The following is a 24,159-nucleotide window of genomic DNA, read 5'->3' on the forward strand; positions in this document are numbered from 1 at the left end:
TCTGATTTCCTTCTTTGAAGACGGAGGGGGGAAAAAATAAAATTCCTGCAATTCTCTCGGGGTTCAGCTTTTGGCTGCCCTTGCTTATTAAGTGCCCGAGAAATTTCACTTCAGATTCTACAAATTGCAGTTTCCCCTTTGATACTCTGAGTCCTTTTCCCCCCAGAAAATTCCGAAGTTTCATGGCAGCCTCCCCAAGTTCACCTTCAGCTTCCCCTGATAATAAGGGATCACCCGCATATTGTATAACTTGTATTCCGGGAGGAGCGGGGAAAGTTTGCCCAAAGCCCGCGCTGCCCGTCCCGCAGGCCCTTCCCGTGGCCGAGCTGTGGCTCCGCGGGCTCGGGATTTGGCCTTTCAAAGGAAACCGGCCCCGCCCAGCGGGAGCGGCGGTTCCCAAGGCAACGGTGCCCAGCGCGGGGGGTGCTGGGATTGCCGGAGAGGGCGGGGCGGGGGCGGGGATTGGCCCGGGGCTGAGTCCTCCAGGCGTGGGGGGGCGTAGGCGGGAGCTGCTGCCGGAACCACCGAGAGGACGAGCGGCGGCCGAGCCTGAGCACGGAGTCTCTGCGCATGCTCCCGGCACGGGCGGAGCGGCCGGGACGGGGCCGGCCGGAGCAGCCCCGGGACAAGCGGTCAGGGGATGGGCGGCCCGAGCGGCCGGGACGGGACGGGACGGGCCGGGCCGGGCCGGGCGGGGTTTGTGGCGGAGCTGCCGCGGGCCGTGCGGCCGGGATTGGGGCGGGCAGATCCCCCGGCATGTCCGGGGCAGCGATCGCAGACTGCGCGCTCGGGGCTGGGGCCGGCGCAGGGGGAGCCCCGGGCGGAGCGGCCACCGGTGCGGCCGATACAAACGGCGGGGCGGCCGCCGGCACCGGGGCTGGGGCGGGCGGTGGGGCCGGGGACGGCGGGGCGGCTTCTAAGCCCAAATTTCTTGGGTTTATTTAATACTTTTTTTCTCCAACCCTCAATTCGGCAGGTTCTAGGCCCAAACTTCCTGTTTTGGTTTTTTTTTTTTTTTCCCCAAACCCTCAATTCTGCAGCTTCTAAGCCCGAATTTCCTTTTTTTTTTTTTTTTTTTTTTTTTTTTTTTTTTTTTTTTTTTTTTTTTTGTGGGTTTGTTTTTTTTTTTTTTCGCAGACCCTCAATTCAGCAGGTCTTAAGCCCAAATTTGTTGGTTGTTTGTGTTTTTTTTTTTTTTTTTTTTTTTTTTTTTTTTTTTTTTTTTTTTTTTTAAATTTTGTTTTTGTTTTTGTTTTCCCCAAAACCCTCAGTTCAGCAGCTTCTTACCCCAAATTTCCTGTTTGGTTTTTTTTTCCCCCAAACCCTCAATTTGGCAGCTTCTAAGCACAAATTTGTTGTTTTATTTTGGTTCTTTCCCCAAACCCCAAATCAGCAGCTTTTAAGCTCAAATTTCTTGGGTTTTTTGAGGTTATTTTTAAACCCTCAATCTGGCTAAAAAAATTTAGCCCCCCCCTCCTTTTTATCCTGTTTCTCAGTGGGATGTACTGGCAAACCCCCAGCTCCCTTCCTTCAGAGGAGCCCAGCCCCTTTCTTTGGGGCCCCGTCCCCACCCCGGGGTCTCTCTCAGTCCTTTCATCTCTGGCTTCGCCTCCGTCCTGGCTCCTCTCTGGCCAAAGGACAGACACGCAGCTCAGGGAGCTCCAGACTGGCTTTGTAGAGCTGGGAACCCCAGTCCACGTCTCAAACTCACATCTCACACCCCGTAACCTGCTCCCCTAAGAAATACTCACAGTCCTTTGTTCTTTCTTAGGTCTTTGTGCACAAGATTTTTATGGAACAAAAATACCACGGCTTCTTCCAGAGCTTCTTCTTCCCTTTTTTCCTTTTGCTTTATTGTCTCCCCCTTGCCCTGGGGGTATTTAACCTTCGATCTCCATCCTGAACTGAGCCCCTAAATTGTGAAAAACATGGCTCACTTTTGTTAGAATTTTAAAAGTTTCATAATAAAAAATAGAACAATAAGAGGCATATGAAGCAAAAGGGATTCCAGATGTCTGGGTACCTGGGATCCCACACCAAGGCACACAGGCTAACAAAGAATCTTTCCTTTCAATATCATAGGTTATTGCATATTTATAAATTTTGGACACGATTTAAGCCCTTCTTTGAACTTTAGGTCAAAAGGTTTAATTGTAATTTTTCTCCCCCCACCGTTCTTTCTTGCAAATAAATCTTTCCAGTGGCTCCACAAAGTGGCAAATCCCTCTCCCCTGCCGAGGAGGGCAATGCCTGTGCCAGGTGCTTGTGGCCGAGCCCGTCCCCTCGGTGCTGGGGCCCCCTTGGGCCCTGGGCTTCATCCCTCAGGGGCTGTGGAAACTCTGCCATGGCCTTTGCCTTCAGCTTGGCCTTTTCCTCCTCCCTTCTTGCCTTCACCTGCTGTGCCTTTGTGCCCAAGTGCTGCAGGGGCTTCTTGTGCCCCTCGTGCAGCCCCCCTGAGTGCCTGTGGGTGCTCATCCTCTGACAGCTGCTGAGCTTTCTGCACAATCATTCCTTTCTGCAGGGCCCAAACAAGATCCTTCAAAGATGATCTGGATCCTTGCAGGGATAATGCACATTTCCCAGCTCTTCCTTCCTTCCTTCCTTGGCGCTGGTGCTTGTGCTGGCCGTGCCCTGCAGAGCCCGTATCCCAGAGCTGGTGCCTGTGGTGCCGCAGTGTCCAAAGGCGGCTCCCCCGGCGGGCAGGGCCGGCAGCTCCACGGGGCCGGGCAGCGGCCGGGGCGTCCCGCAGCCTCCTGGGGGCCGGGGGCCAGTGCCGGCCCTGCCCGGGGGGTGGTGGGCTCAGGCAGCGCCCGGCGCTGAGCCCCGGCTGCCCCACAGCCCCGGCCCGGCCCCGCAGCTCCCCACAGGCCCCCAGCCCGTGCTCCCGGTGCCGCCCCTCTGCGCCCGCTCCTGCCGCTCCCCAGCACAGAGAAACCCCCTGGGATCCTGACCTCCTTGTTTGCCTCTCCTGCCAACCGGGGCTACAAACCATCTGCATCAGCTCCCAGAGTTTGAGCATTACACCCTGCTTGAAAACGTCCCAGTCCTCAGTATTTTTCTCTTCCTGCTCTTTTCCATCATCCTCTTTCTCACCACAGAGATTCCTCCTGCTGCCTCTTGCCTTAACTGTAATCCTGCACCCTCCCCTTCCCCCTCACCCTTCCCAGCACACCAACACCATCCATCCCCTGCTGTCTAAATCCCTTCTGGACTTCCCTTCTTGCCCCTCTGGGTGTGCATGTCCTTAATTACCTCTGGGAGAATGATGCCTTGGGAAGGCTGGCCTGAAACAGAGACTGGACAGAGCTAGAGAATAAAGCAGATATTTATTGAAAGCTCTTTAGGGCAGACCTTGGGCAGGGCAGGAGCCTGACCAGGGCTACACTCAAGGTGGACTTGAAATGGTCTCCTCATGGACGACTGGTCACGAGGTCCTAAACTTTGATGTTTTGGTCCATTTGCATGTTGGAGCCCAGTTGTCCAGCCCCAGGCTCAGGTGGTGAGGTGTCATCCTTGTTGTTTCTCTCTTCAGTCCCCCCGCGCTGTCGTGGCGGGAGCGGCTGCAGTGGGGAGCGAGTGCGGGCGGGAGCGGCCGAGAGCCCAGCGCTGCCCCAGCCCGAGCTGCCCCAGCTCCATCCGTGCCCCTCCGGTGGGATGCTGTGGGTTTGGGGGAAAGAGGGAGCCGGCAGTGGGTGCTGGGCCTGGGGCAGGAGGGGAAGGGAAGGAGAAGCAGGGTTGAAAAACAAAACGGTCAAAGGATGCTCATGGGAGGAGAAGGTGGGATTGTGCAGGGAAAGAGGAATAGTAGGAGGAAATGGAGTGTTAGAAGGAGTAGGGACACAGGAGGAGGAGGAGCAGGAGGAGGAGGCAGCAGAAGGTTCCACCCCTCCCTGTATCTGCAGCCTCCCCCCAGCCCCAGGAGTGTTGCCCCCCCACATGCAGCAGGTGACCAGGAGGAGGATCCATGATTTTCGTGGGGGTGAATCTTGATGTTTCTCAGCTTTACTGGGCTAAATGTTGATGCTTTGGTTTTTTAGAATGGGCTGAATCTTTATATTTTAGAAGCGGTTTTGGCTGAGTCTTGATGTTTGGGGAGTTTTTTATCTGTGCCTTGATGTTTGGGGGACTTTTGGGCTGAATCTTGGTGTTTTGGAGGTTTTCACAGACACAAGGTGCCCACTGACTTCTTGAGAATAACTTGGGGAAGGAGGAACCCCCAGCCTAAGGTGCTCTCCATTTGTTTTTTCCCCAAACCAGGATTTTTCATTGCCAAGGAGTGCCCAGATGGAGGAAGAGGAAAAGCCCCGGAGATCCCGCAGGAGGAGGGGCTGCAAACCCAGCCCAGGGAGCTGCGAGGAGGAAAGAGCCGCCCTGTGCCAGGAGGGCGGCCAGAGATCCAGGCGGAGCTCAGAGCTGGTGGAGAAGCCTCATGGAGGGGAGAAGCCCCACAAGTGCCTGGAATGTGGGAAGGGTTTCAGCTGCAGGTCCTTCCTGAAGAAACACCTGGTGATTCACACTGGGGAGAGGCCCTTTGAGTGTGGGGAATGTGGGATGAGCTTCAGCCAGATCTCCCACCTGTCTCAGCACCAGGTGGTCCACACTGGGGAAAAGCCCTATGAGTGTGGGGAATGTGGGAAGAGCTTCAGAGACAGCACTGGGCTGCTCCAGCACCAGGTGATCCACACTGGGGAACGGCCCTACACCTGCCTGGAATGTGGGAAGAGCTTTGGATGGAGCTCTGACCTGAGAAAACACCAGCGCATCCACACTGGGGAGAGGCCCTGTGAGTGTGGGGAATGTGGGAAGAGCTTTGGATGGAGCTCTGAGCTGAGAAAGCACCAGCGCATCCACACTGGGGAGAGGCCCTACGAGTGTCCTGAGTGTGGGAAGAGGTTTCAGACCAGCTCTGATCTCCTCAAACATCAGCGGATTCACACAGAGGAGAGGCCCTTCCGCTGCCCCGACTGTGGGAAGGGCTTCAAGCGCAACGCCACCCTCATCACCCACCGGCGCATCCACACCGGGGAGAGGCCCTACGAGTGTCCTGAGTGTGGGAAGAGCTTCTCCAGGAGCTCTAACTTGACCAGACACCAACAGAGGCACCATAAGGGAAGCCCTGCGAGTGCCCCGAGTGCGGGAAGAGCTTCGTGCGCTGCTCCAGCTCCATCCCCCATGGGAGGATCGGCGTTGGATGATCCCCAGTGACCCCGTTGGGCAGAGCCCTGGTGATCCGTGGTCCTGGTGATCCGTGTTGGGAAGACACCTGGCTGGGGGGGCTGCACTGGTTCCTGAATCCCTGTGGGCACCTGGATGAACACGGGGGCAGGAACATCCATTGGGACACAGACGGACATTGGGAATTCCTTGGGGGAAGCAGACTTGTCTTTCAACCCCAGAAAATCTTTTGTGTTCAATTCTGTCTTCTGGGGGTATGGGGAGACAGATGTAGTGCTAAGGGCAATCCTGCCCCTATATATTGCAGCTGTGTTAATTACTGAAGAGTGAGAACAGCCTTGCCCTCACAGCTATGGGTGTGATACAAAAGTGAGTTAGTTGGTAGAGAGTCAGTTGGCATCTGCTGGCCGTGCTGTGAGGAGGAAGGGACAGGAGGCTGGGCAAGGGACAGATAAGGTGAGCCACAGCATGAGGGACAGACAGGGTTCAGTGGCTTTTCTAGGGACAGGAAGCAGTGAGCTGGAACTGCCAAAGAAAGAGAGAAGAAGGAGAAAAAGAGCCTGAGCTGTGTGGAGCTGCCTGGAGGATTGCTACATAGAAAAGGTATGAAGAACTTCTAGATAACAAGGTGCTGATACTTGAAGGCCTCTCAAGTTTTTTTGAAGCACTCTGAGTTCATGGCCATCTCAACTCCAACATGGGGGCATCAATAAATACTGGATAGTCTTGGAGGTGTTTTCCAACCTCAGGGATTCCATGATTTTGATTTCCTATTGCCCAAGAGTGTCTTCCGCAGCCAAATGGTGATGATCTGGGGCAAAGACCAAGATTTTGGAGATTGTGGTGGAAACCCCTCCAAAAATGGTACTTCCCTCCCATCTAAGCATGTGGATCCTCAGCTGGCACAGACAGGGAAATCCTTTTCTTTTGGCCTTCATTTGCTTTTCCTTTCTCTTCATTTAAAATATCCAACACTGTGGTAAAAATAAAGACATGGAACTAAGACATGGTTGGGATGAGAGGGGACATGGACATGGAGAGTGACATGGGGACACATGGATATTTGGGGGGTACATGGTCATTCATGGGGACACGGGGGAACACGGGTACAGATGAGGCCGTGGGGGACAATGACAGGGATGGAAACATTGTGGGGAGACAGCCACGGGTGAGGACAGGGTGGGACATGGCCAGTGACATGTGGGGACATGGCCATGGCCGGTGCCATGGGGGGAACTTGCAGGGGCTGTGGGGGATGCTGGGTTTGAGGGAGTTGAGGGTTCCTGGGAAGGACATGGGGCTTGCTGAGGGCTTTGGGGACCCCAGGCCCAGCGGCTCTGGCTGTGCTGGGAGACCCTGGGGGAGGTTCTGGGGCAGCTGCTCCCCGAGACCAGGGCAAACTTCAAAGCTTTATTGGGAACACTGGGAGCAGCCGGGCGGGGACAGAGTGACAGCGGGGCTGGGGGGACACACGAGGCCCCCAAAATCATCTCGGGGACGGAGCGGGGGGTCCCGGCCGGGCACGAGGCCACGAGGAGGGGCTGCGGCCACCGGCGGCTCAAGAGCTCTGTGGGCAGAGAAAAGGGGGTGACACCGGGCTGGGGGGCCCCGGGGGGGCACACACGCTCTGGGGGAGGGGGAACACGACCCCCGGGACCCCCCCTCACTTTCTTGCACAGGCAGAGGCCCAGCCCCAGTGCCAGGAACACCGAGCCCAACACCAAGCCCCCGATCCCCGTCAGCATCTTGCTGCGGGTGGCGTCCGGCGGCATCTCTGGGGGGCTACAGGGATCAGCGCCCCCCAAAACCTCTCACCCACACCCCGAGCCCCTCCAGCCTCCCTCCTGCTCTCCCCCACACCACCCACCGGCCCCCAAAACCTCCTCCCGATCCCTGCCTGCCCTCCCCACCGCCCACCAAAGCCCCTCCTGGCCCCTCTCACCAGCCCACAGCCCCAAACCGCTCGCCCCCCACCAAAGCCCCACCAAACCCCCCCAAACCCTCTCCCAGTCCCTTCCCAGCCACACCAGGCCTCTCGCAGACCCCTCCCAGTTTCTTCCCAGCACAACCAACCTCATCCCAACCTTCGCTTTCCAATCCCCAGCCCCTCCTTCCAGCCCCTCCAGGCTCACCCAAATCCTTCCCACTCGCTCCCAGCACACTCCAATCCCCCTCCCAGCCCGGCCAGTGGTTCCCCGTACCCCAGTGCCGGCTCAGGGGCTGCTCCAGGCTGACGTGCTCCACCTGGCAGCTGGTGGTGACCCCGTGCCGGGTGTGGTTTCCAGCAGCACCAGCAGCTGGTGGGTCCAGTCCCCTGATGCTCCACTTTGAGATCCCAGGGATCCCAGGGCTCCCTCCTCTACAGGCTCATCTCTTTCCCCCTGCCAGGGGTGCCCCAGCTCTGGGATCACCCCTCTCTGCTCTCCCCACCCTGAGGGTCCAAGGGTTTTCCCTCCTCTGCTCTCCCAGGGGTCCCCAGGGCCAATGTCCTCCCTCTGCAGATCCCAAGCGATGGCCACGTGGACCCCCAAAGATCCCCCCAAGGGGCACCTACACACACCCATGGGGACCTCCCTGGGGCACCTCCCAGGGACACCAGATGATATTTGGGGCTCAATTCCACAATATGCCAGCTCCAAACACACCCCAATAAAAAGAGTCTCTCAGGGAACCCTCGGTAGATTTGGGACCAAGTTCCCCTCCCTGCTCACGTCATCACGGGATGCTGGGGGGGCCATTGTCCCCTGGCCGGGGGCGCTGCGGACACAGGGGCACTGGAACCTCCTGCTTCTCCTCCTGTTCCTGCCCCTGCTCCTCCTTTTCCTCTCTCCCTCCTCCTCCTCCTGCTCCTCCTGCTCCTCCTGCTTCCTAATCCCACCTCCTCCCCAGTTCTTGCCTTCCATATTTAGAGTGGAGAACCTTGTTTGTTTTCAGAACTAGAACAAAGATCCCAGATGGAAGGAGCCTTGCTGGTTTTAGTCAGAAGCATCAGTGACTAAAGGTCAAGTTTCCTTTGGCTTGGTCCCGTCCTTGCTCGTCCTCAGTGTTCAGGCTGGGCTGTGGGGTGTCCTTGTTTGCTGCATTTTCACAGCTCCTCTTGGATCCTTGGGGCAATAGGCTGTGCCCTGGGAGGATTCTTTGTGCTCCTTTGTGACACAGCAGAACCTTCCAGGCGGTGTTTGCGTGACCCGCTGCTGTGATGTCACAGGAGCACGTCCCCGTGGTGTTCCTGTTGCTGTGGGACACAGAGGCCGCAGTGTCCAGAGCAGCTCTGGGCGCCTGCTCGTTGCTGGAGGATCCTCCTGCCCGAGGCATTCTCAGCAGCCAGCCCAGCCCCTGACGGGTGTCCTTCTGTGCTTGCAGGGGTACAGTCTGCAGACGTGTGCAGCGCAGCCAAAATGATCCACACTGTGCTTGCTGCAGTTTGCACTCTGTACTCTGTGGCTTATTCGGGGTATTTCTTAACCCACTTGGCACGTAAGTCGAGGTTTTCCCTTGGTGCAGCATCTGTGCCTTGGGTTTGCTGTGTGCTTTCTGTTCTTCCTCTGGAACTGAGTTGACTTTGTAACCAAATTGCCCCAAAGACACCATTGGTTTGGGAGAGCTCCTGCCAGCAGCTGCAGGGGAAAAAGGGGATGTCTGTGGGCAGTGGGGTGTGCACAGCATTTGCAGTGAGGCCCGGGGGAGCTCTGTGCTCTCAAGGGGAGAGTCTGTGGCAGTGGAGCCTGGAACTCCCTCCATTTGCTGGTCCAGCCAAGAACTGACACAGCCCAGTATTTTGGGCTGTTCTCTTGCTTGCTGTGTGAAGGGACTGTGGCTCCTGGAGGGATGCTGTGAAAGCAAAAGGCTCTCTTGGGGTTGCCTTGCTCTGTGGCATTTCCCACCACAGGCACTTTTTTTCCTAACAGCATCTGGTTCACGTTCCCTCTCCCATTGCAGGGCACCTCACACGAGGATCTCGAGCAGCTCCTCCTTCGGTGAGTTTGAAAGGAACCTTTGGTGTTTGGAATTGTGCAGCAAGGTGTGAGCTCAGCGTGTGGCAGCCGAGTGCAAGCCTGGGGGGCTGAAGGAAAGTTCCTGTCGGTGTCTTTGCAGCAGCAGCAGCAAAGGGATCCCCGGCAGTTTCTCCTTTTCTGTTGAAGAGCTTTTGAAGAGCTGCAGGTCTGGTTTTGAGGCAGAAGATGCTTGCTGGCTTTAGCCATGGTGGAACATCAAATTCCCAACAATAAGTGGCAATGTTGATTTTAGCCCATTGTTTGTTTGAACAGCTCAGAACCGTTTCTGCTTAGTGCAGCTGGATGTGTAGCTGAGGATAAATAAGGTGATAACTGAGACAGAATTTCCCGTCCCTCACGTTGCCCTCTGTCCACAGGGCACAAAAGCAGCATCAGCACCTCCTCTGGCTCCCTCTGCTTCCAAAGAGGAGGCCAAAGAGGAGGAAGACAGCAGTGAGCTTCCCACTGTTCTGGGGGATGGTGGTGAACTTCCCTCTGTGCTGGGAGACGACAGTGAACTCCCCACTTTTCTGGGAGATGAGGGCGAACATCCCACGGATTGGGAATACAACATCGAGGCTCCCACGGCGTGGGACAGGGACAGTGGACATCTCCCAGTGTGGGATGAGGATGGTGAACATCTCCCAGCATGGGAAGAGGATGGCGAACATCCTGTGAGTTGGAAAGATGACGGTGAACCTGCAGTGTTTTGGGAAAAGGATGAAGAACCTGCAGCATTTTGGGAAGAGGATGGAGAACCTCCCTCTGCGTGGGAAGAGGACACTGAACCTCCCTCTGCTGAGGGATCCTGGGCTGAACGTTCTGACAGCAGCACAGCCCTGCAGGCAGAGGAGAGAGGGGAGTGGTGCCTGAGGCAGCTGAGTACGTCTGCTCTGTTCCTGTGTGCCCGAGCAGGTGCCGTGTGTGTCTCAGCATCAGCTGCACCCAGTGTTGCTCTGCAGCTGAATGTCACACAGTCATTGATTGTCCTTCCCCGGCTGAGAACAAGGGCCCCAGGGAGTGGGGCCCCATTCTGGCTCTGCTGCAAGGCGGGGTCTCCATCTGGGAGGGAGCGTCTTCCATGTGGTTTCTTTCAGGGAACACCGTGAGCATGGGGGAGCCTGCGGAGAAATACCTGGAACTGGAGCAGATTGGCCAAGGGTAAGTGCAAGGCAGTTACTTCTGCACCAGCAGGGCCCAGGTATTCTGCTGGTGCAGGATCAAGTGAGGAGTCAGGAGAGCTCCAAACGCCTTCAGACACTGGGGTATGATCCTGCTGTCTCTCAGCCCTGACCAGAATTGATAACTGTGGTCAGATGGCACCGCCAAAGGCCCCTGAGGCTGGCAGTGTCCTGCCTGCAGCAAGGAGCAGGACCTGGAAGATCTTCTGTCCCTGGACTGGGATTGCCTAAGAGAGCAACTCACCAGCTGGTGACTGTCAGAAAACAGTTCTCAAGATTTCTTTCCAATATTTTACTTCCAAAAATATCCACTGGTCAGGATTATCAATATAATGGTTTACAAACAGAAACCAGAGATGAACTAAGAAGGGCTCTTTTCAGCACAAGTAGCAGAGCCCATACATTTAATAACAGACACGGAGCTGCTGCTCTTGAGGGGAACATGCATGATGCCCTGATGGCAGGGCTCTTGTGGATCCTGCAGGTCTTAGGCAGGAAATGCAAAAGGATGAAATACATTCTTTTCTAGTTCTTTAGACACCCAGCACTCCATCCCAGGGTTTGAACTAAAGGAATTCATCATGGACATTTGGGATTTGCTCCAGCACTTTTCCTTCATGTTGGGCCTCAGCTTTCCCTTGCACACCTTGCATGGCAGAGGACTGGTGGCTGCGCCGTTGTTTGAAGGGCTGACACACCCAGGTGTTTTCTGAATGCTACAGGCAGAAGAGATCTCCTGTCTGGGCTGACTTTCACTCCCAGGGCTAAAGCACTGCTTCTTTCTTCTCTGCTCTTTTGTCTCCAGGGCTTTCGGGGCCGTTTACAAAGGACTCGACAGGGCCACTGCAGGAGAGGTCAGTGTCAACACGCCCGGCACGTCCGGCAGCTCTCGAGGGCTTTCCCCTCTGCTGGGAGCTGTGGCTGGAGCTTTGGGGGCCCAGCAGAGCTTTCCTGCACAGGCTGCTCCTCTGAAGGCAGAGCAGGGTCAGCCTGCAGAGCACAGCTGGGACAGACTTGGAGCTTCTGGAGTGCCCAAAGGAATGCAAGGAGGGCAGCGGTGTCTGTCAGAGCAGGACACACTGCCTTGGTCTGCACATCTAAAACTGTGAATGCATCAGCTGGTGGAGACTGAGGCCCAATTTATCTCCATCCCAGCCATGGACAGGAACACTGTTTAGCAGTTTTTTCTATGCTGAGTTTAATCTTCAAAGGGTACCTCAAGTTCTAATTAAGGAGAGATCCTGCTTGGGATCTTAGTTTGGGGCTTTAGTCCTACTGCAGCTGTTCACAGAGAGAGAGGGAGAGCAATGAGAAGATGGATGTCCAGAGCAAAGCTCTCTCCTAAACCCTGCAGTTGTGTTTGGGGCTGGGGTCAGTGACAGCCTGTGACAAGGATCATCTGAGCAATGGATGTGTGTGTTTGCTTTGTTGTGCAATCCCAAACAGAGCAGCTGCATTTGAAATCATGACCGAACCCCATAGAATTGCTAAAGGGTTCCCAGCTATTTTGCTCAGTTTCACAGGACCAGAATTACCTCCTGCTTGCAAAATGTGTTTGAATAGTAATGAGCATCACCCTCATCATTATAAGAGTGGTGGTAAACTAGGGCCATTTGAGAAGAGTGTAGGTGCAGAGAATGTTGTTAGAGCTTTGAGGCTGAGGGACCATTTCTGCAGAGCTCCCGAGGCCAAATGTCTCTGGCCATGTGTCCTGTCAGCAGCCCCCAGCGAGCAGAGCCATGGGCTGTGGGATTGGCACTTGCTGAGCTCTGGTGTCCCATCCCAGGGCAGTTTGGCACAGCCCGGCTCCGTCGCTCCAAAAAGACTCGCCCCGTGTTTGCTGTGGCCTCCTGCCACAGACTCCTCCAGTTAAAGGTCTGCAATGTCCCTTCAGGTGGCCATAAAGAAAATCAGTCTCAGAGGGCAGAACTGGGAACGAGCTGTGAATGAGACCCTGGTCCTGAGGGACAAGAAGAACCCCAACATTGTCAGCTCTTTGGACAGGTGAGTGTTCAGGTCTCATCCCGTGCACGGGCCCTGTGTTGAACTTTCCTGGCATCCCTACTCTGAAGCCTGTTTTGAAAAAGCCTGACCCGGCCATATCTTCCCAAAACAACAGCCTGGCAGTTCACTCCCTCCATGTGCTTTTATTGCTTTGGTGTTTCCTTCAAGTTGACCCTATTTTCTGTGTCTTACAACAAGTGCTGATAATCCATGGCAGAAATTATTTCCCTTGGCTTCTTCTTCCCAAATCTTTTCCACTGCTGCAGATGCCAGGAAGACCAGGTTCTTGTTTCCAGAAACGCCTCATTTGCCCATTTTTCAATGGCCCTGCCTGTTTCTGAAGAGACTTTCTGCACGGTTTTCCAAACAGTTGACCACTTTTATCCCAAGTGCTGCAGGGCCTCCCTCCCTGGATAACTCTGGAAGTTGTGTGGCCTTGCTCTGGAGTGAATGGTGGAACTGCTGAGTTCAGATGCTGAACCAGCTGGGGCCAAGTGTTGTGGTTTCACATGGATCTGGGCTGTTGCTAAACTGCATTTTCCTCTTGCTTGCCATCTAAGGCCTCTCCTTTTGCACAGGTGTCTCCTTCTCCTTTAGACTGTGCAGATTCCAAGGCCTGTGCACCCTGGCAGGGATGTATCTCCATCTGATTCTGTCCTCATTGACAAGTGCCCTGGAAACAAAACCCCACCTGAGGCTTTTCCATGGGGGAATTGAGCACTGCACATTCATCTCCGGGCCATTGTGTTCCTCTTCCAGCTTCCTTGTTGATGGAGATCTCTGGCTGGTGATGGAACACATGGATGGAGGAATTTTGCAGGACGTTGTCAGACACACACGCATGGCTGAAGGAGAGATGGCAGCTGTCAGTCGGGAGGTGAGGGATCCTGCTTGTCCCTCCCATGGCTTGGACACGATGGTCCTTCCAAACAGGGCAGGGGAACAGGGGTGGCTCCACGTGGGCTTTGTTTCTGTGTTCTTTTTATGAGCTGGAGAAGAAAGAGCCACTGAAAGGAATGGCCTGCCAGCATCCCTGCACTTCTGTTCTTGTCCTCTTTCCTGCTGTGGGGCTACTCTGTCATGTTTGGATTGGATTTGCTGTTCTCAGCTTTGCCTTGAACCATTTGCCTGGAGCTGGTCTGCACTGCACTCCTGGCCTGTCCCAGCAAAGTTTCTGCTGGCAGAATTCTAAACTCTCCTTTCTTGTGTGCTATATTCCAGCCCTTGATTTTTACCCTGGTGTTTTGTGTTCCCTCTCAGTGTCTGCAGGGCCTGGAGTTCCTCCATTCACACCAGGTGATCCACAGAGATCTGAAGAGCTCCAACATCCTGCTGGGAATGGACGGCTCTGTCAAGCTGGGTGGGTGTTCCTGGCCAGGCACGGCGCTCCCGGGGTGCGGGTGTGGGGCTTCCCAGGGACGGCCAGAGCCCCACAGGTGCTGCTGGTGGCCCTGCCCGGCCCCTGCTGCCCCTGCAGAGAGCTCAGGAGAGGAGCAGCAATGTCAGGAGTGCCTTTGCTCTGGCTCTGGCCCTTCCAGAGGGGCGGGAGTTGGAATCTCAAGCTTCAAGGGAATCAGTAAAAGCCACTGCATGAAAGCTGAGAGTTCCTTTAAGGGTCCAGTTCCATCTTTCCTTGGCTACAGCCCTGAGGACTTTTCCAGCTGGATTCAGTAGTGCATTGTCAGACTGAGAGTGGGGAATGTTTGTGAGTGGTTTCCTCATTCCAGCTGCCTTTGACAGGCTTTGTTTCTGTCCTCAGCTGATTTTGGCCTCTGCGCTCAGCTCAGCCCTGAGCAGGACCAGCCCAGCTCCATGGTGGGCACTGCTCACTGGATGGCCCCAGAAGTTGTGACCAGTTCTCCTTACGGCCCCAAGGTGGACGTCTGGTCATTTGGCATTGTGACCATCGAGATGGTGGAAGGAGAACCTCCTTACTTCAAGGAGACGGGGGCCATGGTAAGAGGCAAATTCTCCAGTGTTTGCAGAGCCCTGTGAGCACAGCGTGACCCTGCCCTGGGAGGAGCAGCTGGAGGTTTCTGCACATCGGGAGGAGAATTCCCAGAGGACTCGAACCTGAACACAGACAAATATTCTGCAGTCTCCAGCAACAATTTTCTTTGGGCTTTAGGTTGTTGCAGCTCTTCTATCTGTGAGGATGACCTGAAAACGTGGAGCCAGTGGATCAGCTCTAATGTTATCTTGCAAAAAAACCCCAAACGCGCCCCAAAACCCAAACCCAAGAAATCTACGAACGAGTTTCTAAACCAGGTTTTGTGAGAGGAAATCCTTCCTGGCTCTTCTCACTGGGAAAGTTGTCTAACACGGGAACATGATTCTTTAACATCCCCAGAGTCTAACATGTTGTTTTCCTATCCCAAGCTCCTTTCTCCATGTCACCAAGCCTGAGCTTTCAGCAACACAAACCTGTTTCTTGTCGGGCAGTTTCTGGGATGGGGCATCAGGAATGAATTTACTTGAGTGTCAGTGGCCCTGCAGAGATGCATTTGATGTGAGAACCCTTTGAAATGACACAGTCAGACCACAGTGACTCCTGAAAATGGCCTGTAAAGCTGGTGTCCAGATTTGGAGAAGCAAAATGTGCTATTTCTGATGGAGGTTCCTCCTAACAAAGTCAGGCAATGAGACTGGCTCTCAAGGCAAGATCATTTGGATGCTGCAATGGCTGTGGCCGCACCAGGGTTTGGGATTTTTGGTTGGCCTAGAAAAATGAGCTGTGGAGCAGCATCTGTGGCAGGGAGGAAAGTGCCCCTGGAGCCGGGGCTGAGAAGCCGGGGTGGATGTGAGCAGCTGTGGGTGTGAAGGGAGCTGGCGGAGCGCTGTGTTTGCCTTTCCTGCAGGCTCGCGCTCTGATCCGGCAGAACGGGACCCCGCGGCTGCAGGAGCCCCGGCGCCTGTCGGCTCTGCTGCGGGACTTCCTCGAGTGCAGCCTGGAGCTGGACGAGGAGCGGCGCTGGTCTGCCCAGGAGCTGCTGCAGGTCAGTGCCCGGCGGCTGCAGGGGAAACGGCAGAGCCAGGGAGGGCTTTTCTTGTGGGGCCCTCTCCCATCATCTCCGGTCTCGCTGCTTTTCACACGCAAAGCGAGCGGAAGCCTGGCCTGGCTTGGGTTGGCAGGGTCCTTTCCAGGTCATCTGGGCCTGCTGCCCTCAATGGGCACAGACATCTTCAAGCACATCAGGTGGCTCAGAGCCCTGCCTGACCTGAGCTTGGATGTTTCCAGGGAGGAGGCACCTCCCACATCTCTGGGCACCTTCTGTCAGTGTTTCCCCACTCTCCTGGTGAAAAAATTCTTCCTCCGATCTAATCTGAGCCTGCTTCCCTCCCTTCAGTTAAAATCCATTCCCCTTTGTCCTGTGGCAACAGAGCCTGTGAGGAGCTTGACTTTGGAAAGTAACGGTTCATTTCTTTCTTTTTGATCCTTTGGGCAGCACCCATTTTTATCATCAGCCGAGCCTCTCTCCAGCCTGAGCGCTCTGATCGCTGCAGCAAAGACATTGAGGGAGCAGCAGAGGACATGAAACAGCTATTTGTTAGAGTAGTTAGGACAAGTAGTTAGGTATGGTAATTAGCACTGCTAGTTAGTTATGGTAGTTAGTTATGGTTGTTAGTTATGGTAGTTAGTTATGGTCATTAGGACACCCTGTTTGTCATGGTTGTTATGACACCCTGTTTATTATGGCAGCTTTTTGAATAAAAACTCCCTTAAACCTCAACTCCCTTGACATGTCCATCCTTCTCCCCCTGCGACTCAGTTGCCTGGAGCAATGCCAGGGCAGAGGGGGCCCAGCCTTGCCCAGAGCTGAGCCCCAGCAGAGCCCTGGCAGAGCCCAGAGCAGCCTCGGCATCTGCAGAGTCAGCCTGGAAGGAGCTGCTTGGAGCCTTCTCGGCTGCAGCCGACTCTGGGTCACAAACTGTGTGTGGTGGAAAATGCCACGGGTTCTGCGGGAGGGCAGAAGGGGCCTGGGGAAGGCCAGAAGGGCCACGGGGAAGGCTCCATGCAAGGGAAAAACCTGCCCAGTTGTGGGAATACAGCCAGAGAGCCGAGCTGGGAGCACTGCTCAGCTCATGACACAAATGGACATGTCAGCATTAGGTGGCCTCAAGCCTTGGCAACCGAAAGCAGAAGTTTGAGAGAGGAATGTAAGAGACAGCGATGTGCTTGGTACAAGATGTTCTTAGCAAGCAGGACTGAGATGAGACAGCACATACCTGTGTTAGTTAGTGCGAGGCATGACTAAAGCAATGTACTTGGCAATAGTACCTGTTATATAATGAAAAGGTATATAAACTCAGCCAGGCGTATCAATAAACGGCCTCATGCCTGCACCCCATGGAGTCCATGTCCCTCTGTCAATCGCCATCAAATGGTGCCCCGTGTGACGGAGCCCTGCAGAACAAAGTGCTGCTGAAAGAAGCAGGAATGACAGCTGGCAAAAGGAACCCCTCCAGAGATGGGAGGTGAGCCAACACTCTGGGATTTTGGAGGTGAGCTGCTGCAGGGGACGATGGGTCAGGGAATGTCTGCCCAGGAAAAAAGTGTTCTTGAGCTCCGTGAGGCTTTTCACTGCCGACTGTGACAGCGAGGAGAGTGATCAAGATGGTCTGGAGGAGGATCCCTTTGATCCTGGACCTATTGATCCTGACAAAGAACCTGATTTATACCCCCCGACCCTCATGACCACTGGGTGCGGTTAAAACCACAAGCACTAAAAGGGAGAGACATTGAAATTCCTGAAAGAATCGTAGTGCCGGTCATACACAAGGGACCACGAGGGCAAACTGCCAACTCTGGGGAAAAACGACTTTGGGAATTTTCTCACAGAAATCTCCCCGCTCCTCCACTCAGCCCAAGGGCCTTGGGGATTTTCCCTTTTTCGAGCGAAATCAAAGCCATGCGCTGATGCTCCTCATTAGGGCCGGGAGAACTGAGGGCTTTCCTCGGAGCCGGTGGCAGCGAACACGCAGGGCTGGGAAAGGCGGGCCGGGAGGTGCGGAGAACTTTGTTTGTGTTTCCAGCTCAATCCCGCCTCGGGCCCGGGCCCGTCCCAGGGCGGTTCCTCATCTGCGGCTTTCCCCTCCCACAGCCCGGGGGCGGGGCCTGAGAGCGCGGGGCGGGTGTGGGCCGTGTGCACTGCCCGGGCCTCGCTCGCCGCCATTGGCTGATTGTGCCGTCAGTGCCGGTTGTGGGCGCGCGCTGATTGGGCGGAGCGGGGCCAAGCCCGTTGCCGGGGCCGCCCCCCGGGCGCCCGTGGCTGGGCAGAGGCGCCATTGTGGGAGCGCGTGTGCGGGCCCGGGAGCGGCGGCAGCGGCCGGAGCCCGGTGAGGCGGCACTGGCGGAGCTCGGAGGCGGCCCCAGCGCAGGTGGGAGCCGCGCTCGGTTCTGCCGGGGCTCGGGGCTGGCTGCGGGCGGAGGGGGCGGCAGGGGGCTCCGGCGGGTTCCTTGTGCCGTGTCGGCGCCGTGTTGCCCGTGGCCTGAGGGCGCTGCGGGAGCGGCTGCCCGCGCTCTCCTTCCCGCCGCTGCCTCGGCAGGAGCCGCTGCCGGAGCAGCGCCGGCTCGTCCCGGTTCCTGTGGGGAGGACGGAGGTGGCCGCCCTGTCCCCGGGGGGGGCTGTGCGGGAAAATTCCCAGAGGTGGCCAGAGGTTTGTGTCCCCACAGGAGCCCGAGGAGTCCTGTAAAAGTGACTTTATTCCTGAACAAAGGGAGAGGCCGTGCGGCCTTTGCCGGGGGGTCTCTCCAATTGGTGTAGGACGCGGCCTCCTTTTTCTCCTGATTTTCCCTTCTGCATCTCCCTGTCCCTTTGCCCCGTGGCGAAGGTCCTTGGAAAGTTCCGACTTCCCGATCCGCCTCCTGCATGTCCTCGTTAATATGCGCCCCCCTTTTGTAGAACATCCGATATTCCCGGCTCTGCTCAGTCTTTGTTCTTCTTCTCCGTGTTCAGGAATTTCGCAGGGCCTTGGCTGAGCACAGTCCGTGTCAATGAGGAACATTTTCTGAAACTGATGGATTCTCCCGTTGCTCCCTTATCTCCCAGTCCCCGGCCCTGTCTCCAAGCAGATTCACTCGTTGACTCTGTTTTTCCTTGCTGGGTCCTCTTTGGTTTTGGGATTATTGTCCGTGACCTCAATTCTGAGAAAAACGAATATTCAGTCTTAGAATATTTTTCAAAAGTTCAATAAGGGGAAAACCAGTTCCATGTCCAGCGCTGGGTGTTCCTGGCGATCAGCCAAGGGACCCGTGGGTGCGTTAAGACAGTGTTATCTCTGTACTGTTACTTTACTAAGGCACATACATGTTCATGGGTTTCATGCATTATTCAAATATTCTTGGTAGCTTTCATTGTTATAGAAACTTTGCTTTATTTTGGGTTTCTGTTCTGGCTTATCTAAATAACATCCTGTGGATCAGGTCAATATATTTTATTTCTTCTTGTGGCTTCATCCTGTTGTTTCACACTTCCCAGATACTGAACAGGTAACAAATTCTTCTCTAATTCTTCTCCCGTGCTCTGGTTGGTGTCACCCTTATCACTTGGAGAGGTCAGTCAGCAGATGTGGGAAACAACCTAATTGCTTTACACAGTTCTCTCGGTTACAAGAAGGATTTTAACATTTTATATTTTGCTAAGGCCTGTGGTACAATACATTCATCACATAATTATTTCTATAAGCTGTAAGGTGAATACACCAACATAACACTCATCACACTACTATTTCCATGGGCTTTAATGTGCATACTAAAATGAGAAATAAATTTTATTAGCAGGCAGCTAAAAGAGATTATAAATTCCTCTCTACTTGAAATCAATAACCACATAAAAAGACTAATGCACAAATGTGAAAGCCAATATTATGGGGTCATTTTTAACAGTTCCTGTCCTTTTGTAGCCGTGTGTGGCTCAGGAGGCCTGGCTGCCACCTGCATCCCCTTGCTCTGCTGTGAATGAGCTGCCCTCAGCAAGGTGTGGTGCAGGGCCCAAAGATGAGAGTTGCTGTAGCACAACAGAGGAGAAAGAGCATTCGTTTAACCCCTGCTGTGCCAGGGAGCCACCAAACCGTGTCCCATTCCCATCCTTTCCACGTTTGGACCGGAACATGAGCTGCTTTCTTATTTCCTTTGTTTTCTGTTTCCCCACTTTTCTGTTGTCATCTGTTTGCCAACAGCATCTTGAGTCATTTAATTTTCCACCCTGTCCTCCTCCTTCTGCTCACAGATAATCTGATCCCAGCCCGTGGTGAAATGTTGTGTTCTTGGTTTGAGTGGATTGGTGGGCCAGACTGAGGAGCTGGATCTGTCTGGTTGGTTATTATTTCGTGGACATCTTGTAATCTAATTGTGCCATTGGAATGATCAATGTGTTCTCTGGCTCCTGATGTGGATTGGTTTGGGTTCCCAGGGGCTGGTCCAGGGTGTTGTAGGATTTGTTGTGGTGGCCGTTCATCTTTTCCCCATTTTTGGGGGCTCCCTCCAGCCAGGGCTGCATCAATTGATCTCTTTTCTCCAATTAAATCATCCCAGACTTGGATTCCCAAGTGATTTCTCTGAGCCTGTGGTAGCACAAACAGCCCAGTGGTCTGATGCTCCCTGTGTGACACAGACAGTGCCAGCACATGTTGGAGTGGGGAGAGGGATGATTCCCCCCACTTCTTGTAGTGAAGTTTTCACACCATTCTCCACTGGCTGTTTCCCTTTGCAGCTGAAGCAATTTGTGTTGCAGAGTCAGATCTCCTCCCTGTGGGCTCTGCCTTTGGCTGTGCCAATTCCATCTGTGCAAGCAGGCAGAGCTTGGGCTGAGGGGCAGAGGGAATCAGCCCAATTCCTCCCGCAGGCAAGAAGAGCCTGGTGCACTGTCCCCACTTTTCCCCAGCAGTGTTAATTTGCATTTCTAAAGCTCCTCTCCTGGCTGCCTGGAATGGAGCTTCTCTTCCAGAGCAGCCACTGAATGACTCACATGTGCCCCCCCACAATCTGCTTTTGTTTTAACTGTTAATTTAACTGTTTAATTCTTTTAACTGTTTGTGCCTTTAAGGGTCACCTTTAAAGCTCTTCCAGTTTTGCAAAATGCAGCCTAAAGATGAACATCGAAAAACCCAAACCGAAATTTTGCCATCCCTAAGAGCCTCACACAAACATAGACAAAAACATTTCAAAGTAATCCAGTTTTATCTACTTTTTCTCCTGGCAGTGGGAATTGATTCTCACACCCCTGGTCCAAACGTAACTGACAATATAAAAGTAGGATTATTATGAGAAATTATTGTGGTGGTGTAATCTTGTCACAGAAACTGCGAGAAAAACAGAATTTGTCCAACAATATTTTTAGTGTTAGAGAGTCAAGGCATTACTTGATTTTGGCCAGGATGTGCAACAGAAATCATTTCATCCACTCGTAGCCAGGGTGTGCAGAGGAAATCATTCCATGACACGTGAGTTTTACTGGATTTTTCCTAAACTTTGTACAGTCTGAACCCATAGAAATCCTTTAGTTTGATGTTCATTGCTTCCAAGTCGCTGAGTTCTGAGTATTTGGTTTCCTATTGGAGCCGGATTTCTTTGCCTCTGATGTTAATTAGGTCCTCAGTCCTGGATTTCCTCATCAGCCTTTTCCAGACCAGGTGTCTCCAGCTATTCCAGGGCAGTGTCTGGGGCAGATGTTGGTTGCTGTTTGCTGATGGTCGTTGATGTTTTGTTGATGGTCGTTGTCTTTGTGGGTGTCTTTTGGGCTCTTCCCAGTCTGCTGAGATGTTAAACTCATCTCTGTTGAGTGGTGTAACATCCTTTAAAAGATAATATTTAAAATTCCTTTCCCAGGGCAAAGGCAAACCAAGCCTGACTAGAGAAATAAGATTTTTTTTTAAATTTGAACTTGGTATATTTTGGAGCAATGTGATCCCATCCAGCCCCGTGTGTGAGTGTGACTGAGAGGCAGAGTGGAATTGTCCCGTTGTGTTCCCCAGCCCCTGTGGCGAGTGCAGGCACAGAAAGGCCTGAAGCTGAAGCAGTGGCAGCAAGGCTGGGCCCCCAGTGTCTGGAGATGGCCCAGGAGGTGCCCAGGCAGACTATTCCAGCAGAGGATCTGTGGGCAGGCACAGGGGCTTCCCCCGCTGTGGAGCCCTGGCTGCTGCTCCGGTGCCTTCAGGGCGGGTCAGTCGTGGCCTCCCATCCTCCTCCTGCAGCCGGGAAGTCCAAATCTCCTTTGGGCCTTCCGAGCCCTTGAGCCCAGGGTGAGGGGTCCCCCCGTGCTGAGCTGTGCTGGGGCTGTTTCTGTGCTCAGGGACACTTGGGATGGGCCACTTGGCCCCCAGTGGTGCTTCTTCCCACTCCTCAGGCAGGGCCCCATGTCCTGGTTGGATGGTGTGAACAGCAAAGTCCCAAGGCAGGGTCTGTGCCAGCCCAGCTTCCAGTGGGAGAGATTTCACAGGAGACAGGATTCTGGCCACAGGCTGCTTTAAATACACATCCCTTATCTCCAGCCTGCACTAGGTGGAGAATTGCCAGGGGAAGGAATTCCAAAGATCAATTCCAAGGGAGATAATTGAATATCTGCCCTGGATCTGGCTCTTATTCTTGCCAGAGCCAATGGCAAAAGCCTCACCTGTGGCCTCTTGGTTTCTGTCAGCAGCTTCCAAAGGTGTTTCTTTATTTCCCCATTCATTCTTTCTACCTGACCTGAGCTCTGGGGGTGCCAGGGGTTGTGGAGGTCCCATTGTGTTCCTAAAGCTGCCAGAACCCCCTGAAGGATCTTTCCTGTAAAATGAGTTCCCCTATTGTAGTTTATTGCTTCCACAATCCTTTCTCTTGGAATTATTTGTTTCAGAAATAGCTTTCTAAGTGATCCAGTGATTACTGAAGAAGTCAGAATTGCTTTTGGCCCCCTGTTGGGTGACATGGTGTCAGCAGGAGATATTTCAGCCTTCCTGCTCAGGGCATTTCAGTCCCAGGCTCTCACAGGCACACACAGCTCTGCCGGTTGAGCTGACCATGTGGGGGGTAACCTGTGCTTTGTCTAATTCCCTTTCCTAAATAACAGCGTGTCTTGTAACTCTTTTCCCTTCTGCTGCCCTTGGAGCCCCATCCAGAAACACCTTTTCTCCCTGAGGCCAGGGAATGTCTCATCAATCTCTCCCAGCCTGGCTCTGGAGCTCTGTCACCTCAGTGCAGTCATGGGTTTCTCCCCAGCCCCTGTGCAGGCTGTTCCAACAGGAGGCTGGGTTAAACCCTTCCCCTGTCCTCACTTCTAAATCCTCCTGTGCCACTGAACAAGTTTCCTGCTGGAATAACCCAGCCCTGCTCTTTTGGTTCTCAAAGCCTGAACTTGATGCCAGACTTGGACAACAGGAGATCCTTGTGCTGTCAGTTTTCAGGCCTCAGGTCCCATTCGAGCTGTGGCTGCACAATTCTGCAGACAGTGGGGCCACTCTGGCCACTGGCTTAAACATTTTAGCACAAGAATTCCTTTGGCCTGGCCCTGTTTTACATTTGCATACAAAAAATTCCAGTTTTTTTTCTGACTCTGGAAGAGCCATGGCTGGGACATCAGTCTTTTTGGTTTTTTTCATTTTCTCAAGTTTTGTTCTCTTTCTCGTGTCCATACCATAAGATTGAGGCTGTGTGGGGTTAAAAAGTCATCCAATGTTCTGGCTAGAACAGAGAATCCTCAGTCCAGGTCCTGCAATTCCCTAATAATCCTCAGAACTGTTGCAATTCCTTTTTAGTTCTGGGTAACATTACTTCTGAGATTTCCCAGACCCTCTCTGGGTCAATACACCACCCACATTCAATCAAAATATGTCTCAGGTTTTTCACCTTTTTCAAATACTCAAAGATGCTTTTTAGCCTGAAAATGGAGCCATTTCACAGAGGCTTCTTCTACCACTTCTTCTTGTCCTCCTGATTGGAGCAAGTCATCCACATCCTGCATTAACCCAGTTCCTGGGAGTGAGGTAAATTCTTTTGCTATTTTCTGCAAGGCTTGCCCAAATAAGGCTGGTGCTTCCCTGCATCCCTGCAGAAGGACTGTCCATGTCTACCATTTTCCCTTCTCCCTCTTGTTCCCACTCAAAGGCCAAATCCTGTTCACCATCCTGTGTCAGTGGCGTCCCCAGAAAGCATCTTTGCCATCAAGTCCTGAATGGTGGCAGTGTGAGGAGGGAACCTGGTTCCAGCTGGTGTCAGGATCTGAGACTGTGGGGTGCCTGGGTTTTATAGTCTCATTTCTTCTTCTTAGGTCCTGCTCCATTCTATGGATTCCATGTGATTTCTTGATTGGCAGCACAGGAGCATTATAGGGAGAGATCCCTGGCTGCAGAAGCCCTGCCTTGAACAGGGGCTCTGTAACAGGCTGCGAGCCTGTTTCGATCTGCTCATACAAGTGGGAGTCGTGATGGTTCGTTAACCGATCTCAGAGTGCAAAAACAACACAGAGGGGATTTCCATATTAATCAGAACAAATGCACCTTTATTGAGTGCCAACAGCAAATGAGGTAGAAGGATTTGAAAAGAAATAAAGGATAGAGAGAAAAAGAGAAAGGAGGGGGCGGTTATAGCTAACAACAGAGATACGAAATCTTTGTGGTCTGGCTAATAGATCCGTCTTCTTTTGTGGGGAGATCACAAATTTTGCTTAACCTAGCAAGTATTTTTATAGCCTTTTCCAAAGCAACAGGCAGTTGGCCAAAAGGTGGGGAGTGTTTGTTTTGGGAGAACACATACAGAAACAGACGGGTCCGGCAGCAAGTACAGTCAATTCACCGTGACTTGCCCATTGTTTCTGCTCAGGTTCCAATGG

General features: G+C 53.6%; 2 protein-coding genes across 2 annotated transcripts; both read left to right on the plus strand.

Moving 5' to 3' along the window:
- Window positions 1–248: 248 nt before the first annotated feature.
- LOC310923751 (uncharacterized protein) lies at window positions 249–6,160 on the plus strand. Its single transcript, XM_083885679.1, has 2 exons — window positions 249–632; window positions 4,258–6,160. The coding sequence occupies exon 2, from the start codon at window positions 4,285–4,287 to the stop codon at window positions 5,203–5,205; it is 921 nt and encodes a 306-aa protein (XP_083741805.1). The 5' UTR covers window positions 249–632; window positions 4,258–4,284; the 3' UTR covers window positions 5,206–6,160.
- A 7,036-nt stretch (window positions 6,161–13,196) lies between these two features.
- Window positions 13,197–15,891, plus strand: LOC310923752 (serine/threonine-protein kinase PAK 1-like; the record flags this gene model as incomplete). Its single annotated transcript, XM_083885680.1, has 5 exons — window positions 13,197–13,232; window positions 13,616–13,715; window positions 14,115–14,311; window positions 15,214–15,351; window positions 15,802–15,891. 5 exons carry the CDS (start codon window positions 13,197–13,199, stop codon window positions 15,889–15,891), a joined length of 561 nt encoding a protein of 186 aa, XP_083741806.1.
- Between the last annotated feature and the right edge of the window lie 8,268 nt (window positions 15,892–24,159).

Source organism: Zosterops lateralis (genome assembly GCF_965231275.1).
Source record: "Zosterops lateralis genome assembly, contig: HAP1_HAP1_SCAFFOLD_262, whole genome shotgun sequence".
NCBI classification, from domain to species: Eukaryota; Metazoa; Chordata; class Aves; order Passeriformes; family Zosteropidae; genus Zosterops; species Zosterops lateralis.

Coding starts and splice junctions, on each gene's coding strand:
- LOC310923751 (XM_083885679.1), top strand. CDS start 4,285: ATGGAGGAAGAGGAAAAGCCCCGGAGATCCCGCAGGAGGAGGGGCTGC.